Source organism: Cyprinodon variegatus, unplaced genomic scaffold (assembly GCF_000732505.1).
Source record: "Cyprinodon variegatus isolate N-32 unplaced genomic scaffold, C_variegatus-1.0 Scaffold379, whole genome shotgun sequence".
NCBI classification, from domain to species: Eukaryota; Metazoa; Chordata; class Actinopteri; order Cyprinodontiformes; family Cyprinodontidae; genus Cyprinodon; species Cyprinodon variegatus.
Window position 1 is genome coordinate 432,161 of NW_015150832.1, and position 18,129 is coordinate 450,289.

An 18,129-nucleotide genomic window follows, 5' to 3' on the forward strand; every position below is an offset into this window, starting at 1 on the left:
CTGGCAGTGTAGCAGAGATTCAGATCTCATATTGGAAAATTGTTAAAAAAAGAACTGTTATCCAGCTCAACACAAATCAAAACCTATGGAAGAGCAGCAAGAAGAAACCATAGTAGAAGGAAAACTACAGGAAGAACGCATTCAGGTGACAAAACAAACGCAAGTTAGTTCTTGTGCCGGATGGAGGGGAATAATATATTTTCAGACAACATCTAGCACCATCCTAAAAATGTACATTGCCTTCGACATATCCTCATGGGGAAACATGATGTCAGCGTCATGCTGTGGGGATATCTTGGTCTGATCCGAAGGGAAAAAGCTGTTAAAGGCTGCAAAAAGACTGCTTTCATACGAATGACATTCCCGAACCTGCAGCTAGAGCTGCAATGACATGGTTTTAATTTAAACGATATTAATGTTAAAAGTCAAGAGTTTATAACATCACATTAGAAGTTGGCTCTACAAATATCTTAGGAAAACATAGGGGTGTTCAATAAAATACCCTCCAAATGTTTTAAGTTGTTTGTTGCAAATCATTTGGAAAACCATGTATTCTTCCCCTCCCATTTCTTATTTATGCTTTCCTTTTTGTTAATTTATTACATAAAATCCCCCAAAAAACATTTGTATTGTGTTTGGGAAAGTCCAATGGGTCACAACGCTTTTATAAGCTCCTTTAAACCTTTGTGTATTAAGGATCAAAGCTCACTCAGGGTTTAATTATGAGGTAAAAGACATTTTCGGTGATTTTGCACTATTTGTAGTTTTTAAAGAAGCTCAATAATGTGATTGTTTGTTTTTGTAACATTTGATGGAACGTTGTGGATTTATTACCTTTAAAGCCTATACATGCATGTTACAAGACTCAATGTACTATGATACGTTTTCCTTCAGCAGACTGTAGCATAAGCACTGCACTAAGTATACATTTAAAAAGGCAGTTCATTGTCCAATAATAATGAAAAGAGCTGTCAGATTGTCAGTTTTTAATAAAAAAAAACAAACAAAAAAACTAAAAGTGTTTTCATGAGTAAGAAAAACATTTACAGTTTGTGATCTAGTTTAGTTCATTTAGTGACATACATCATCTCAGAATAACAGAAAGGCTTCACTTTAAAATGAAACAATCCCTGGAATCACCATGCTGTTGCATTACAGAGGTAAATATGATGAAATGAAAATCAGATTCCAGCATGTTTTCTTTTTTTTTTTTTTCCCACTGATGTCATTTTCATTAAACAGCATAAACTCCTCAGACAATGTAGGGAGCTGTGGCGTGCACAGTGCAGCTTCCAAGTTGGATTTTAGCATGCGTGTCGTGGTTTGCTCCTAGCAGACAAATCAACTCATTCTACCCCCTTTCTGATGCATGCTGAGTCCCGTTCACATTCACAGCCTCTTCTTGGTTGCAAACACTTATTGTCCTTGAGATTTACACCGAGATGGTTGTTCTTGTTCCTCATTCAGTGAAAACAGGCAATAGTCATGTGAGGTACAGGCTTTTCAAAATGCTCTAATAGTAATTAGGACAAACACAAGTAATACTGATGTCAGTCATGGTGAAGTGGTCTCTGATGAGTTTTCGTATATGCTGCCAATTATTGCAAGGAGATCAGTGGGTTGCTTTGTCTTCTTGGGCAAGGCTGAAGCAGAAGAGAGGGTGGGGCGGGGGTCGTCCAGGACAAATTGCATCCTGCCCAATTTAAATTCCACCCTCATCCTCCTCCAAGGCTTCTCTTCCCATGTCTGCTCGCCGCTGAATCCCTGAAGCTTAGCTGCACTTGCAGGACTTGACGACCATATTGGAGAGCTGCTCGATTTTTGGGGAGCGTCCCACGTAGTAGAGGATGGTGAGGGGCGCCAGGTCCTGAGGAACGCAGCAGGGTGAGGCGGAGGCTTCTGGGTTCAGGGTGTTGTAGAGGCTCAGCAGCTGTGGAAGGAAGAGAGGATCAGCAGTGAGGTTTTTAAAACGCTTCCAGGATTTCCAGTTCTTTCTAAAAGACATCCTACCCTTTTCATTAAATTCAGTTATTTAATGTTTTAGACCTACAGAATGCAATGCCATCTTGTGAAGCAAATCAAAAATCATATATAATTTTAAACAAACACAAGCTGTACACATGCAGACTACAATATATACATCATAATCTTTGAACAGTTTCAGCAGATCATCTAAGGGTCAAGATGTGTTTCTAACCAACATAAATAATAAAGCTGCATAATACTTCCACCACCATGTATTAGAATTAAAATTCAATCTTATCTGCATGTAAATCATGTATCAAAAACCTTTAACTTCACAACTAATCACTAATTTTTGTTTGTCTTTTATTAAATCAAAAAAGTGTTTTCTCACCGAGCTGTAGGTGGTGTCTGTACTACGAATGTAGGGACAAGGACCAGAGCAGAAGTTTGCATAGTAGCCTTCAGGCTCGTGAATCCACCTCCAACCCAGATCCTGACGGAAATTAATATATAGTGGTCGAACGCAGCAGTTTTCCTCATAATTGCTGCAGACAAGAGAGAAGAGACAGGATTATGTTCGATCTCCAGATATAGCGATTTTATAGTTGCACAGACGTCCTCCCTGTGCCCTTAGTCAGAGAGGAGAGAAGTTCAGAAATTCCTCTCTTAGGTGCGCCCTTATTTTCCCTCTTGGAGTCAGCCCAGGTGTCTTTGGTACTTGCCTGTCAGCCTGATGGAGAAAGTGGAAAACTGAGGAGACGGTGTGCAAGAGGAGGTAGGGTTTGCTGGTTCTTGGACAGATCCTAACTTGCATCAAGTAGTACCTGTTTCATGCTGGTAAGGTTGATTAACAAGCCCATAATGTGTATTATGTGCCTATATGAATTTCTTTCCTGTCGTGTTTTCTATAAATGACAGCTGGTATTCCCATTTTTGTGTTTTTGGCTGATAATCTGTATCACAATTTATCCCTCTATCGGCAGAGGGCTTTTCAGCTGGTTCCAGTTTCCCAATTTCAAAACAGTGACCGCAGCTATAAAGATTACTTTACAGAGTTCAGCACAATGAACAATTGTGCAAGCAGGCCTTCACTATTTTCCAGAGAGAAGAAATGAGCCTTACTTGAAGCAGTAATTGGTGTCGAGTGCCCGCTTGCGCCTGCGGGAGGAGGAGTGGACATCCAGCCTGTGGGGAGGAATCATCATGAGGATGAGGTGAGGGTACAGCTGCTCCTTTTTCGCACGGCTCGGATCGTCATCGTCTCCTTCCACGCCTGCCGGAGAAAGTTACGAGATTTATAAAGATAGCTTTGGTTCGGGAGAATAACAATCTGCAGGAACAGCTTCATTCATTCCTGGCTTGCTATTTAATCATTTCCCAGAGTTACTTCACATTTTTCATGTAAAACTTCAAGACTTTTCCAGACACAACTTTCCAGATTCCTTCGTCCATTAAGTTCTTAAGAAACAGCACTAATGTGACCTGTTCATTTATTTCCTACAGTGGAAGGCTTTAAATATGAAGCTGTACAGAAAGAGATGTGAAGAAACTCGGGAAGACACAAGGACGGATGGAGGTGATGAGGGAAAAACACAAGGAAAGGACAGCAAGACAGTCAGGAAATGAGAAACAGTGGGGAGAAACATAGGGAACAATAAAAGGAAGAAGGAATGAAAGAAAGAAGGACCCAAGAGTGAAGGAAGCAAGAACGAAAGGATAAAAAATAGTGAGGATAGGAAAAATAGAAGGAAAATAGGACAGAATGTAGGAAAATTGGGGGGAAAAGAAGACAAGGAAGCAAGGAAACAAAAAGTCTCAAGGAATCATGAGAAAGGAGAATCATGGTATGAAGAAAATAAGGAGGGACACAAACCAAAGACAAAAGACTTAAGCACACTTTAAGATGAAAGGGAATGAAGTCTAGAAATACTGTAGAAATGCATTTCCACACCTGCTAACCTGTTGGAAATGCCTAAAATCTATCCATCTTTTCTAGACAGCATAGAAAAACCCTGCTTTCCTAATTCAATGCTGCTCCTTACTTCTTTCTTCCTTTCTTCCCTCCATTTCCTCACTGGCCCTGCGTCTGCTCGTCCCATCTACCATGATAGCTAAAACAGCTGATATCTCAGGAGAAATGCTGGTAGATTTGCACGGCCCTCTTTAATTTGGGGCCAAACGTCTGCGCCCCGTCGCAGAGCATTCCTTGTGGTCAGGCTAGTCAGGAGTGTTCCCAGGACCAAGGGCCTAGGGGCCCCTGCCTAAGCATGATACCAGATCATCTGTATTCCCATGCTTTCTGTGTCTGTCCTCCTTTAAGAAACGAAGCCTGGATGAAGAGAATCCTGATGAATAGACTACAAGTCACTTTTTTAAACCAGCTGAGTGTTTTTGTAATGTAAATCCCCTACCACTTTTAATAAAAAACATGAGTTCAGCTCATATGCAAACTAAAAATGTCTCAACTTCTAGTTACTGAAAACTGAGCTACATTAGGCTTTTGAAATGAACTGCACATGAAATCTGCAAATAAAAATCCTCAGAAAAAGCAGCCTAAATAGCTCTAATCAGAATAAACCACGTTTTTCAATAGAGCACAGATGCTTATCTTTAATATTAGACAAATTAAATGTAATTCAAACAAACCGAATGATTATCTGGCTCCTGACCGGGAATAAAAATTGGCGAGGGCACCTTTCTGGCTTTGAGAGATCAAAAGCAGAGACAAACCCTGGCCAGACACAGAGTGCGACCACAGTCTGGCCAAGGAGACAGGACAACACAGGAAATCCTGGAAACTCAAAAAACGAAAGCGTCTGTCCACAGTGCACATGGATCTAGATTGAAACTGAGATGCTTTTCTCTTTTTCTTTCCTTAGAAATACAAGGTTGCATGCTGGAAACCTTTTCTTCTCTACTGCGTTTTTATGCTGAGGTAAAAAAATAGCAGTACAGAAACTCATTCTTCACGGAATAAGTGACCTGCCTAAAATGTTTGTTTTGCGCTGTTTTCGGTCCTACCTTGATCTATCTAGATTATTACAGAATCCCAGAAACAAAGCAGCCTTAACAGTTGAGCACAGATATGATTGTTTTACCAAACTAACCCCATTTGTGACCGATTGTCACAGAATTGATCAAGTAACAATTATTTTTACTTTCCTTTTATTTCTTTTCAAAAATATTCATATCCTTTAAACTTGTTTGCATTTTTTTCAACTACCAGAACTCAATGCAATTCATAAAAATTCGTGCAACAGATCAATACAAAGTGGTGTGTAATAGAAAAAGAGTAAATGATGCATGGTTTTCAGAATGTTTTGAAAAACATACAATTCCAGCATGCCCATTCTTGGCAGAATAGCACATGCTTAGCTAAACTGCACAAAGAATGTCTTTGAACATCATTATGAAATGTATTTAGTGCAATTGGTGGAAATGAAGACATATTCGCCAACCTGAGATATGAATCTTTTCTGCTACTTTTCAATTGACCTTTTGCCTGCTTCTTGCAAAAATGTTCCCCTTGCCATTTTAGGCGGTCAGCCATGTTTAGAGCTGAACCATGCTACCCATTTTTAAACAGTGGATCGAAACCTGCATTTATTTAGATTTAGATTTAAATGTTGAAGTTGTAATATGTCAGTCTGGTACAGCTCTTCAGCTGTGTTACAGTTACAGCTGGTGGTAATTAGGTTGGCTTTTGGTTCATTAGAAAAAACAGTACAAAAGTAAAGCAAGAACAGCAGCTGGTTGCAACTGTTACCTATATCTCTGAAGTTATTATTTAGATCTAGGATTTCAAACCAAACTTAGTCCTACTTATGTTTTTAAAGTTTAAAGATCTCATTCAAAAAAAAAAACCACTAGACTTTGTTATCCAAATTTGAAGACATTTCTCTTCCCATCCAGGAATCTTTCTCATTTCAAAATGTCTGGATTAGTGTGGAGTTCCAAGCTTTATAGAGTAGTCCAACAAAGCCTTGTTATGGCTTAGAAAACATGCAAATTGAACCGAATGAAACAGGTCCACCCCTTAGTAATGGGTAGTCGTTTAGGTTTTCGCTAGCCTGCAATACCTGATACTGGCCCATGGCTCTGAAAAGGGGAATCGTTGGGTCATTGTTCACCTGGCTGACCAGGCGAGATGTTTTGGTCCCTTGTTGTTAGGAGAATATTGGCCTGGCGAAGAGCAGCCTGGTTTACTTAGAACATGACACCTAACATTCACAACCTGAGAGTTAAAGCTTTGTCTCAGATCAGGAAATTTATTTTTCTGTTGATCTGAGAATCCTTAATGTACTTTTTTGCATGCATGTGGTTTTTGTTGGAGTTTCTATTATCTGGCTACGCTATCGTACAAGACTAATTGCTGGATTGCTGCAGAGATGTTTGTTGTTGTGGAAGGTCCTCATCTCTAGAGAGGAAAGAAGACAGAGGGACCATGAGGTTCTTGGTCACTGTCTCCACTAATGTCCTTCTACCAGGTTTGCTTTGTTTCGCAGCCGGCCAGTTCAAATGAGAGTCTGTGTGATTCCAAATGATTTCAGTTTACCAATGATGGAGACCACCATGCTCAAAGAAGATGAGACCTTTCTGAACTCCAACCCATGATTTGTGTTTCTACACAATCTTGTCTTAGTGATCTATAGGTAGTTCCTATGACTTCACTCTTGGTGATTGCGCTCTGATATGCTTTATCAGCTGGGAGACCTTAAACAGACAAGTGTGTGTATTTCCTTATCATGTCAAATTAGCTGAATTTGCTGGATGGTGAGCCTGGACATCAGGTGGACTTCAATTAATTTAATTTAATTTGTAAAATCAGGGTGATAGGTGGAAACAGGGTGCATCTTTGCTCAGTTAACTGCTTTTGTTTGTTTACATATGTGGTATAATAGCAAAAAACCTACAGAAACCTTTTTTACATTGTCTTTGTGGAGTATTGTGTTTTAATATAGTATCATTTGGAATAAGGCTGCAGCATAAATAATTGTGGGAGAAAAAGTGTAGTAATTTGAATACTTTCTGGATTGAATGTGTAAATAGTTCTATTACCAACACTAATTTTAAGTGGACTTATGTACCGTCCACATTTTTCAGGCAACTGAATGTCAGGTCTTGTTATCTGTGAGCTACAATAATCTAAATAACTGCATTATGTCAGTCTGTGTGTAATCATGCAGTATGATGAGTTTCACAAAGTCAAAAACGTCTGAAAGCTACAGTGCCATTACAAGCTCTAAAGCTTGTTGCTCTGTCACATCACTGATGTATCCAAAAAAGACATCTCACCTTTGAATTTGACTTCCAGCACTTCGTTCAAGTTTTCGATTTCACCATTACGCCTGAAAGAGTTGCAAGGACAGTGCACGCTTATCTCCAGGCCAAAATTGGTGTCTGAGGGAACATCAAGAAGAGAAAGCCCTTAGTAGATGACATGTATCCTGAGGCTTTTATGTCTAATCTTTTGATAAAGGTGTTATCTTTCTGACAGGGTGTGTATAAGAAAGGTGTGAAGAGAGGAAGATCTGAGGTTTCAAACTCACGTCGGTACATCAGCCACTCCCTCACTGTCTCTGTAACATCAAAGGAGACCCACTCAGCGGTCCCCTTGGTCAGGACGTTCTTGCCTCCGATGTAGCGCTGTTTGCCTCTTTGGAGGATCTGCAGTGAGAGAAGAAAACGTGACCCGTCTTCATAAACTATGTTTTTGCACACACATACATGCATGAAGAATGAAGGCGGTCTCCCTAAGCCAGACTCTCCAGGATGCCTCAGGCCAAATCGTCTGCTCTTCATGGAAAAAATGATTCCCTGTTTTGATATCCCAATTTTGCAAGTTAATGCCTGCAAGTTAACATCGTGCTAATAAGAACCCGGCCATCCTGCTTGTCACCAGTGTCACACAGTTCCAAAACAAACATCTCTCAGGGTGTTACTACAGACCAACACCAACAATAAAAGGATTCATATCTGTACCAGCACTTTTCTGGAAAAAAGGGTGCCTTTTTGTGTTGAAGTGGTGGGCATGGACCTTTGGCCCCACAGCATGGGCTGTGGATAACCAGGTTTCTGAACATTGTCAGCATCTAATCTGCCTTCCTGTGGGACTGAGGTCGACTGTACTGCCAGCATTAGCCTTCTGCCAATCAGATCTTGGCTGAAAAGTGTGGGGGCGGTTGAATGGCTCCATTTACTTCCACCGTTGGGTGACCCAGCCTCTATCTCCTCCCAGCCCCCTGGAAATAATCTTGAGGGCCTGACAGTCTAAATTCGAGCACTGGCCTTAGCTTTGGCTCAGAGACGGAATGCAGTCCAGAGACGCTCGTCTTCCTGACAGGAAGTGTTGGAACCTAATCATTACTATGACTCTCTTACAGCAGATTAATAAGGAGCCAGAAAAAAATATATATATCATGCCACCCCACGCACAGACATCAACCATATGGATGTTTCAAACAGACTTCAAAGAGAGGCAGATATAAAAAAAAAAACCTTGATCTAGCATGTATGGATAACTGCTTTGAGATTAAAAGCTTTAATAGAAGAAAGCACAGAATTTTAATGTGGTTGCAGAAGCTTTTTTAAAATGTGTCCTGATGTAGAATCCATTGGAACATAAGCACATGGAATAATGATCAGCAAGTGCAGAGGAAAAAGGGAGTCAGAATCTCCAAATAGAAATGTTTTCATCCTTCCCTCTGACCTACAAGCGTCTCCAGAAAGGGAACAGAACAAACACCCCCGCCATCCCACCCCCACCTGTGCTCTGCAAACGGAGGAACCAAGAGTTTAGTTTACTCACCTGATAGAGGTCAATCCTCTGCTCATTTTTCGTGGCACTTAGGTTGGGGATCCGAAAGGCTCGAAACTCGGCCCGGAACAGGTTGGTGGCATTCTCCTCCATCCTTGATACGTTGAAGCGGAAAAGCTTGGTAGTCATACTTTTAGGGCAGAAGGGAAGGTCATCTGCAGGTAAAAAGGAGATTCATCAGCTCTTTGAATAAAGCAAAAACACATTTTGGACATATAAAACTTAAAAAAAAAAACATTGAAAGTATGCAATGTATTCCACTGTACTTCTGACCAAAAAAAAGCAGCCACAAGTTTTCTTTCTTAATAAGAAGTGAGTTTCATACATATCCGCTTGAGTTACACTGACTATTGTTCTAAATGTTCTAACGTTTGAAATAAAAAATCAGTTTTAACATGAATTCAATAAACAAAAGTGTGACTTCTTATTAGAAATGTAAAAATCTCTGCTGCTGTAAAGTGAGCTACATGAAGTAAACATATTAGGAGGAAGAGTTTCTCCTTCATCACAAACAAGGTTTCTCTAACAAAAACATTTTCCTACAGGATTTTTAAACATATCAATTCATAGACTTTTGGAGAGGAACAACCAAAAATCGATGGTTGAGGACTCAACACGTTTCATGTTGACGCCGTGCTTACATCAGATAGCTCTGTGCAGGGGGTTAACAGGCAGACCAGAGTTAAAATCTATTTTCTTTCCCTTTTAAGTTTCATTTTACTGGACAAAATGTCTGTTAATGGGCAAAAATCGAATTAAATCAGTAACCGGTGACTTTATATCATCCTCCTGTATGCCTAGCCAAAACAGTTACCTGTTGCAAATGTTTTTTTTTTCTGTCTCTGAGCCAAATGAAGGAGAGAATGTTTGATCACAGCTCTTAATCCTACTCTAAATTAGTACTTCAACTTCTCTTCCATCTGCCAAATGGTTAGCATTTGTCTAAAGGGACATTATGTGTATTATTTTGGCACTGATGGCTTGATTGCTCATTTAATTCACCTGTCTAGCTCTGCCCTGTTCCTCACCACTCATAAGATTCACCTGTTCTGGTTTCCTATTTAAGCTGCCTGTGCCCAGCCATCTGTGAAAGATTATTTTGAACCTTTGGTGTTGAGAGTTCTGTAGCATTACTTTAACGTTCTAATTGTCTGATCCTGATTTTTTTTCTGTATTTGGACCCTTTAGCCTTCTTGCCTCTGTCTGATCTGTTTGCCTGCCTGTGTTGGGACTCCTGTTGGATTCTTCTGTGGACTGAACCCAGACCTGCCCTTTGACTTCTCCTTCAAGGCAACCTTGTCTGCAACTCTTTGGCAGCATCTGCTGCGTTTGTTCAGTCGACCGGCTGTAATCCTCCTCGTTCTCTGGGCACGGACTGAACTGTCATACCAGGTTAGTGACTTGCACGTTCATAAGCCCACCATCGGATTATCACAGTCCCTAACCAGTGTCTCCAATAGACGTTCCTGCTTCAGACGCCCAAGCCTTTACAGAGCCGCTGCCACTGCAGAATCTATCCTTTCCTTTTCCAATAAACTATTTTCAACTATTCCATTGTCTATTTTAACTGAATTCTCAGTCCTACATTCTGAGCTTATTACATTTTGGGGCCAAAAATGTGAGGAAACTAGCTGTATATGGACTTACAGTTTTAACCTAACTTGACAACAGACTCTTAGTAATGTTTTGACAGCTATCTTTTTGTAGAATAGCTGCTTGTCACAGTTTTGTCACAAACAGCTGTTTTGCCATTGCAGTGTATTAGAGGGAGATGAGGGCCATTTCAGAACCTCTTCAATACCTTTAGGGTGGTAGTTTGTTAGGTCTCCAAGATTACACACCATCATGCCTTTTCTATTCTTGTTGGATAAATCATCTTTACATATTTTATGAACTGAAATTCTAGCTTATGACTTTACTATCAATACCTCTCTCCTTTGTTGGATATTGTGTTATCCAACGATGTCTAAGTTGTGCTTTCCAAACTGACATCATCGTTCTTCTGCAACTTTTGGCTGCCTTCTCAGCTGTTTTGTGCTCACTTATTTTCTTTCATGCTTTTTTTTTTTTTTTTTTTTTTACATATTTCTTGATTCTTGTCATGGAAATATGTCTTACTATTGTGAGCTGCAATCCCCTACTCAAATCAAATGGAAAAGTTGTGGAAAAAGATTATATGGGCCCTTTAAAGCAGGCTGTTATTCATATTTGATCCTAACATCTTAAAGCATTTTCCTCACAGTTTGCAGAAAATGGTCATATACTTTTAACTATTATCACAAACCATCTGTTTCTGCTTTATGCTGTAGGAGTTAGCAACAAGTTAAAAGTCATAAAATGAGAACCAAATGGCCCATGTGGTCCATCTGTGGAGCAGGCTACAGAGGGACAGCATCTTGCTCCTCCTCCTACAGCACTTCAGCCTAACAGGTGCTTTGAAGCTTCAAACAGAAGCTTAAACCTCCATGAACCTAAAGATTGAGCCTGAAACATGCATCTGCAAGTATCTGAGCAGAGCAATACCAGAACCACTGAGGATGGAGACCACTGAAGGCATACTTATCGAGGAAGACAGAAGGAGCGTGGAGAGCGGCTGCTATCTGAAAAGCTTCCTGTTACACTGAAGTCCTCTTTTTATACACGCATGAGTTTATTATTTTAACAGGCAAAGCACATGCAGTGTTGAGAAAAACAAGCACATAGCAAACTTTTTACTAGCCGAGTGGAAACAGTCATTTACAGCCAAGCTTTGGCTAATTTATTACCTCAGGCCTAAGCTTTATTACCAAGCCTCGGATCATACTGGTGGTAAAAAGACGCAATGCACCTTTAGCTGATTTGCACCTCGAGCAGTTTCGGGCCGAATGGAAACTCAGAAGCTGTTTCTGTGTCATGCATAAGGAACTTGCACATCTCCAAGTGTCTGTACTTCATTTGACCCATAATCCTATTTCAGTGTCCTCCCAGTCATTATGTGGTGTTTCCATACTGGTTTTTTTTTCTCAACTTTCCCTATTTATAGACGACCTTTTCCGTGTCAATCCCAAGCCAGATATCTGTCCAATGTTTTCCAGACAATCTATAAGGAGGAATCCTCAATAGCTTTTTGCTCCCCTCACTCATGTCCCCGTTCCTCCCTCCTACCTCCCCCACAGAAGGTGGAAAGCCCCACTTTGAGGGGAGATTTGAAATTCTAATCAAGTCTTTGGTTTCCTTTTGGATGACCTAATTTTTCCCATTGCAATGCTTTTAGGATTTCAAAAACAGCCTTACTACAGCAAGGGGTCTGAGAACTAATTGGGGAGAGGATGAATTGTTTGTGTAATTAATGTGTGATAGATTCATTAATCTCTCCACTCTTTTTTCTTTAATATGGGTTGAAGTTCCTGGATGGTGAGCCTCGACATCATTTAAGGCACCACAGATTTTTATCAAAAGGCTTCTGGGTTCCCTTTTATGTCAAAAATAAAAACCAGAAAGGATGTTACCTAAAGTAAACATGTTCAATCTACTATTATCTCTAATGTATAAATGAAAGGTTGCCTGTAGATCAAAGTTTGATATAATTGCATTTACTTTATGATTTGATTAACTTTTTATGATTGATTCTTGAAAACAAACAGTCCAGTTGAATAAAAATGAACCTGCACACTGGCCTGCAAACTGTGCAACAGAAAAGTAAAACTGAACATCACCTTTAACACCCAGCACTCGCTGTGGTAAATGATTTAAGACTAATATGCTATTCTTTTTAAACTCCTACAACTAATTACAGAGTTTCGAGCGTTTCGGATCCCCCGACCTAAGTGCCATTAAAAGTCTGGATAATTGTTTTATTCGCAGATATTTATTTAATTCATCCTTTTTTTCCTAAAGTTTGGCACGTAATGAATAGAAAGCAAAGTACAATGTTTTTCCAATGAGATTTAGTGACAATATATGTGATTCAGAAAATTTTGTTGATTTTCCAAATTTTAGTCTCAACTAAAAAGGTAAGTTTGTGTTATTGTGATTCTGTGACATACCGTATTTGATGCAACTATGCAAAACAGACTTTTTAATGAGGAAACTAACCCTGCACATTAGCCTGAGATTGAGGCAGCATCATGAGATTGGTTTTCTTTAGCAGGATTTCGAAAGATGGTTTGAAGAAAACCGTTGGTGAAATGCAAAAACCTGTGCCTGAGGCAGAGGTCGACTTTCAGAAGATATGGCCATAAAAGTTGCCCATCTCTTTAAATGCATCCTACTCATGGCGAAGCATGGCGGTGGCTGCATTATGATGTGACGATACCTTTGCATGAACAGCAGTGCTGGTCAGAGTTGATAGATAGTTGAATTAAGCGAAAATTAAGCGCAATCTTTTGAAAAAAAAGCAAGAAAAACAATACTTATAAAAATCCTTGAATATGCAACAGAGGTTCACTTTCAGCCAGAGGAACACGAAACATACAACAAAACCAACACTTTAGATCAAAGTGTATGCATGCTCTAAATTAGCCCAGTATAAGTCCAAATCCAAACCCTCTTGCAGAATAAAAAAATTGTTCACTGCTGGACTTAATCCAGTCTAAGCTTGAGCAGATTTGTAAAAAAAAGGAAGTAGCCTACATCCTTAATAAATGCTAATATGCTCAAGAAGCAGACTTATCCTCATATACGCTACCAGGAATCACCTCTACTTGCCCTTTTGCCCGGAGGATACTCTGTGATGTCAGTCTCTCCAGAGCTTGAGGGAGGTAAACAAAGGGAATAGTAATCATAAGTGTGCAGGTGCTGGCCAGCTGCTGTTGCGCCTCGATCTCATAAAGCATAGCAGCAATTTCTTTGGAAATGTATGAAAATTGAACTTGAGCTCTTTTATCCATGTAAATTCCAGCATCTGGAATCTGAATCCGTTTGCATTAGGTTCTCCTGGAAAGGTTTGATTTTGTCTTACAAATAAATTAAGGTTTTAATATAAGGTAATCAAACTTTTCATTATGAAGAGGTTCTTATTTCTCCCCTCCATTCATCAGATACCGACTGCGGCAGATGAGATAATGTGACGGACCTGGGCTAGGAGGAAAAGCAACTTTTTCTTCCCGCTTGATTAAACATGAGGAAGCAAAATTGTGAACCTGTGGGAGTTAGCTGGAAAGATGCTGTTTCCCTGGGAACAGGCCAAAGACCTCTGTCTCTGTTTATTCAGATGACATCATCTTTTTACTATCCCATACATCAGATACCCCTGCTGTCCTCAGCGCTAGGCCACATATTTTTTTTACCTGCCCTGATACTGAGTCAGTGAAGGGCTTAGAATTTCACTGAAGCTGCACGATCCAATTTGCGAAGCGTGGTCGAGTCAGTATCCTGCCTGCCGCAGGTCGTGCTTTAGCTTGGCTGTCCCCTTTCCGTCAGCTGTGCACTCTGGTCTTCTGACAGCAGCTCTGAACTGCTGCCATGTCTGAATTCTACTTCTGCTGTGTACTCATAGATGGCAGAATGCACTGATTTCCATTGGTAGTGGTGTCTGGAGCAAGTGGTGCATTAAAGTCTGGGAGAAAAGTTTCTGTTTAACTTCTTAACTGTGCTTGAATTTGTTTAAAAAAAAAAAGTCCAACTTGACCACGTTCCCAAACACTCCCACCATCCAAACGGGCTGCATGTAAAAGTCATTATATTCAGCTAGAAAATGAACTCCACTGTAAAATTATCAAGGTGACAGACATTATGTTGTGCTGCGTGACGAGCTCCCCCTGAAATTACATAATAGGAAGGTGAAAGAAAAGTTTTAATTCATGTGTTTTTGGCATCCCTGGATGATCTGAGTAATATCTCCCCTGGACTATGAGGTGGGTAAAAGCGTCGCCAGCTGTAATTCAGGTTCACATCTTCTATTATCACCAAGAGTATATGGCGCAGTACAGCATGATGTGTCCTGGGCACGTGGCCATTTCAGATCCCACTCCTTAGACCTCTGTTTGTTTTGGGAGCTCCGGCTACCTCTGACCAACGGATAAACCCCGAGCTGTGTATTTTGATTGTCAGAAGCACTTTGCGGGACCCATGAAATGGATTTGATTCAGAACTAGTGCTGAGGCTCTGCTCAGTGTCACGGCGCAGCATAAACACCTGTTGATTTAGGAAGGGTACAACGCCCCTATGCTCTGCGACCTCTGACCGTCAATGGGCAGAAATCCAACCGGCCCTCTCTTGGGAGTCGGCCTCTCACTGAGCTTCTGCTACTGATTTATGGAACAATCAATGAGCCATAGTTTATACAGGAAATACCAATATGGGTGAACAAGGGAATTAGATCATAACACAGAGGTACTCAAAAGAAATAGAGTAGGGGGAAACAGAGGTGAGTTGCAGTAGATGAAAAATATGGGGGCCAGAAAAATGGAAATGAGGTATTAGAGTTGGCAATAAATAGAATATTTCACAGCCTGAGAAATTTCCTCACTTAGGAATGTGTCAGACATAAGCTGGAGTTCCCAGGGCTTTGGTGTGAGGTATACGTGGAATGGTGCTCATTCCTATTAGACTGTTTACTTTTTCTCTCCCCTTTGCACGACGCTCTCCTAATCGCTGGAGCGTCTGTGCATAGCACTGCACAGATCCCATAAGGGACCAGCTTTACTTCAATGTATGAAACATGCGCTAATTATCTTTTTTTTTTCCATCCTAAAATTTTCACGAAAGTTGTCAAAGCGATGAACGGATACCACAAAGTAAAATAACCACAACTTGTTGTTTTTATGTGAAAAAAACAACAATGTTCAACAATCTAAAAAAAGGTTAAAAAATAATTAACTTATTGTCATTACAGACACAAGTTGCTTTGCTAGAATTTCATACAATTCCAGTTGTACAAAAACCTTTTGCCCTGTTGTAAAAAGACTACGGTAGGGGGAAATTAAACACTGCACATCGAATTCCCTTGTGAAGCATGGTAGAAGCAGCATCATGCTGTGGGGATACCTTTTCAAGAGGACGCTGGTTAGAGCTAATGATAAGATACACAAGGTGTTCCTAGAAGGCAATATAAATCTCTATTGTAACCTAGTAACCACCTCTCTTTAATATAATACCCTTGCATAAAATTTACCTTCAGATATTCGAATATTAGTAAACATTTATAACAGCTGTTCTGTAACGGCTTCAGATGTGATTTAGGAAACAGTAACAGGATTCAAAGCAAAGATTGAAGAATCCTTTGATAGGAAAAGTATTTGTTACAGGGTGTCCCAAACTAACATATATTTATGGTAGGAAACCAATGCTGCTTCTCACTGTGAGCAGAACAGGGTGAAACATAGTGGTGGCAGCGTGATGCTGTGCTTTGGATAGGACAGAGAAGCTGGTCAGAGCTGATCTATGGAGCTGAAGAAATGGGAGTTTTGAGAGGAAAGCTGTTGAGGGCTGCAGAAGAGTAAAGCACGTTCATGTGTTTATGTCGCCTAATCCATGGGTGTCAAGATGTGGTCCCTGAAGGACGGCAACTTTTTAAAGTGTCCTAAGTCCAACACAACTAAATCAAAGGACTGAATCCTCTTCTTTTGCACTCAGAGCCCTACTAATATCCTGACGATTGGATTCAGGTGCCTTGACACAAAAACTCATCTGAAAGCATCATAAATCAGTACTTATCAAACTTTCAGAATACAACACAAGTCACACTTTTCTTATTAATAAAGGTTTGCAAAGTATAATTCTGTTTCCACTTTATAATAACACACTACTCTGATTTTTCCCCCTTTTTTGTCTTTTGTGTCTCTTTTTACATCAAATGCACAAAAGTTTACGCTTGTAACGGGATCATTGATTATATCTAGGCTACTTAATTTGTCCTCCCGATGAATGGAAAACACATTCTATTGAAGTTATAAAATAAATCTGTTTAGTGACTATATCTTTGATCAGTTTAAAATGTCAACTCACTGTTTTCCTGTGGACCATTGATCATGTTGAACTTGTAAATCTCTTTGGCGTAGTACTCAGTCTCTGTGTTATCCTGGCCGCAGCTCTGCTGCCGGTCCCTCCCCAGCTCCTCTATCAGCTCCTTGGTGCTGTTATAGAGGGCCAGGACGTGGAATGGTACCTGACTCGGACCTGTCGTCTGAGGCGGACTCGTCATCCGGAGTTTGCTGAGAATCTGTCCCCGGACCGCTTCCACTCTCTTTTTCTTGATGTGGTCGATGTCCACGGTGGTGCAAGTGGATAACGAGAAACTCATTGTCACACAATTTGAGAGGAGGAAAAACAGAAGTGCTTTGCCCAGATTCATGTTTTAATCTTGAGTTCAGCTTGTCAAGTAAAAAGAATAACAAAATACACCCCACCAAAAAAATAAAAATAAACTCCCGTTTTCAATAGAATCCCTTTTCTGTTTTCATCCAGGTCGTTAGTGAATTATGTTCCTGGAGGAATCCCATTTTGCTTAAGTGCTATGTCATCTTTGCAAAGTGCGCATTTGCGTGGGCGCACATCCATGCCATTTTGGAATATAAGCCCAAATCTTTACAAAAACTGTCTGTCACACCATTCATCCCCCTGGTCCCATTCAGGTATCCCACCCACACTCCCTTTATGTTTTAGATGCAGCCGGTCTCTGCGCCCTGGTTCCGTTTCTCCATTCCTCTGGAGCCTTTCATCTACTGTTGCGCCTCTTATCTCCTTGTGGCCCAAAACTCTAAGTCACTGAAGGCGCTTTCCTCTCTCACTCAGTCTTTATAGTCATAGACGGTGACGTTTCAGTGGGAGGGACAACAACTTCAACAAATGTTCGGACAATGAGCTATGCCCTACAATGACATGCATAAAAAAAAAAAATCTATATTTGGATCTATATTTATTTATTTAGGTCTTTAAAGTTTTGGGAGGTAGGGATTTTATTTGTGCAGAAAGAAGATGATGCCTTAGCATACTGATACTGGATTAATGATTGTTTTTGATACTCTACAAGCAGAATATATTTGACATTACATTGAAATCATTGTAAAGCAAATGCAAATTTAAGCGCGTTTTAGATAAGGTGTAAAAAAAAAAAAACAAGGTGCGCTGATCATCTGTATGGTGCTAAAGATTGCTGACTGTGAGGGGGAAAAATAACATGCGCGACACTGACATCTGGTGGCCAAACTGGGGAACAGCATGTAGAAAAAGAAATAGAGTAGCACTGTTTGGCATTAGTGCCGAAAGTCTTATTTAAGATACTATTTTAATACATTCTCATAAATAGCATGCTTAAAATGGGGTCACATTCTGACATTCTGACTTTAATCTCAAAATTGTATTTTTTATTCTCAGAATTCTGACTCTAATCTGACTTTTTTCTCAGAATTCTGACTTTAATCTTAGAA

The 18,129-nt window shown here is 40.2% G+C and overlaps 1 protein-coding gene across 2 annotated transcripts; it reads right to left on the reverse strand.

The window, feature by feature from the left end:
• Positions 1-971: 971 nt before the first annotated feature.
• tgfb3 (transforming growth factor beta 3) lies at positions 972-17,458 on the reverse strand. Of its 2 annotated transcripts, none has more exons than XM_015386856.1 (7): positions 16,709-17,458; positions 8,774-8,937; positions 7,515-7,632; positions 7,261-7,365; positions 3,088-3,238; positions 2,357-2,510; positions 972-1,930 (listed from the first exon to the last, which is right to left on the reverse strand). In XM_015386856.1, the coding sequence occupies exons 1-7, from the start codon at positions 17,052-17,054 to the stop codon at positions 1,772-1,774; spliced, it is 1,197 nt and encodes a 398-aa protein (XP_015242342.1). In that variant the 5' UTR covers positions 17,055-17,458; the 3' UTR covers positions 972-1,771. The 2 variants fall into 2 exon arrangements, with proteins under 2 accessions (XP_015242342.1, XP_015242341.1); XM_015386855.1 differs by having other exon boundaries at positions 7,515-7,637; positions 8,773-8,937.
• Positions 17,459-18,129: the final 671 nt, after the last annotated feature.

Excerpts from the sequence above, each read along its gene's own strand:
- tgfb3 (XM_015386855.1), bottom strand. The coding sequence starts at position 17,054 with ATGAATCTGGGCAAAGCACTTCTGTTTTTCCTCCTCTCAAATTGTGTG. Across the intron at positions 3,239-7,260 it reads GCTGGAAGTCAAATTCAAAG|GCGTGGAAGGAGACGATGAC; the intron begins GTGAGATGTCTT and ends TTTCTCCGGCAG. Across the intron at positions 1,931-2,356 it reads CAGACACCACCTACAGCTCG|CTGCTGAGCCTCTACAACAC; the intron begins GTGAGAAAACAC and ends TTCCTTCCACAG.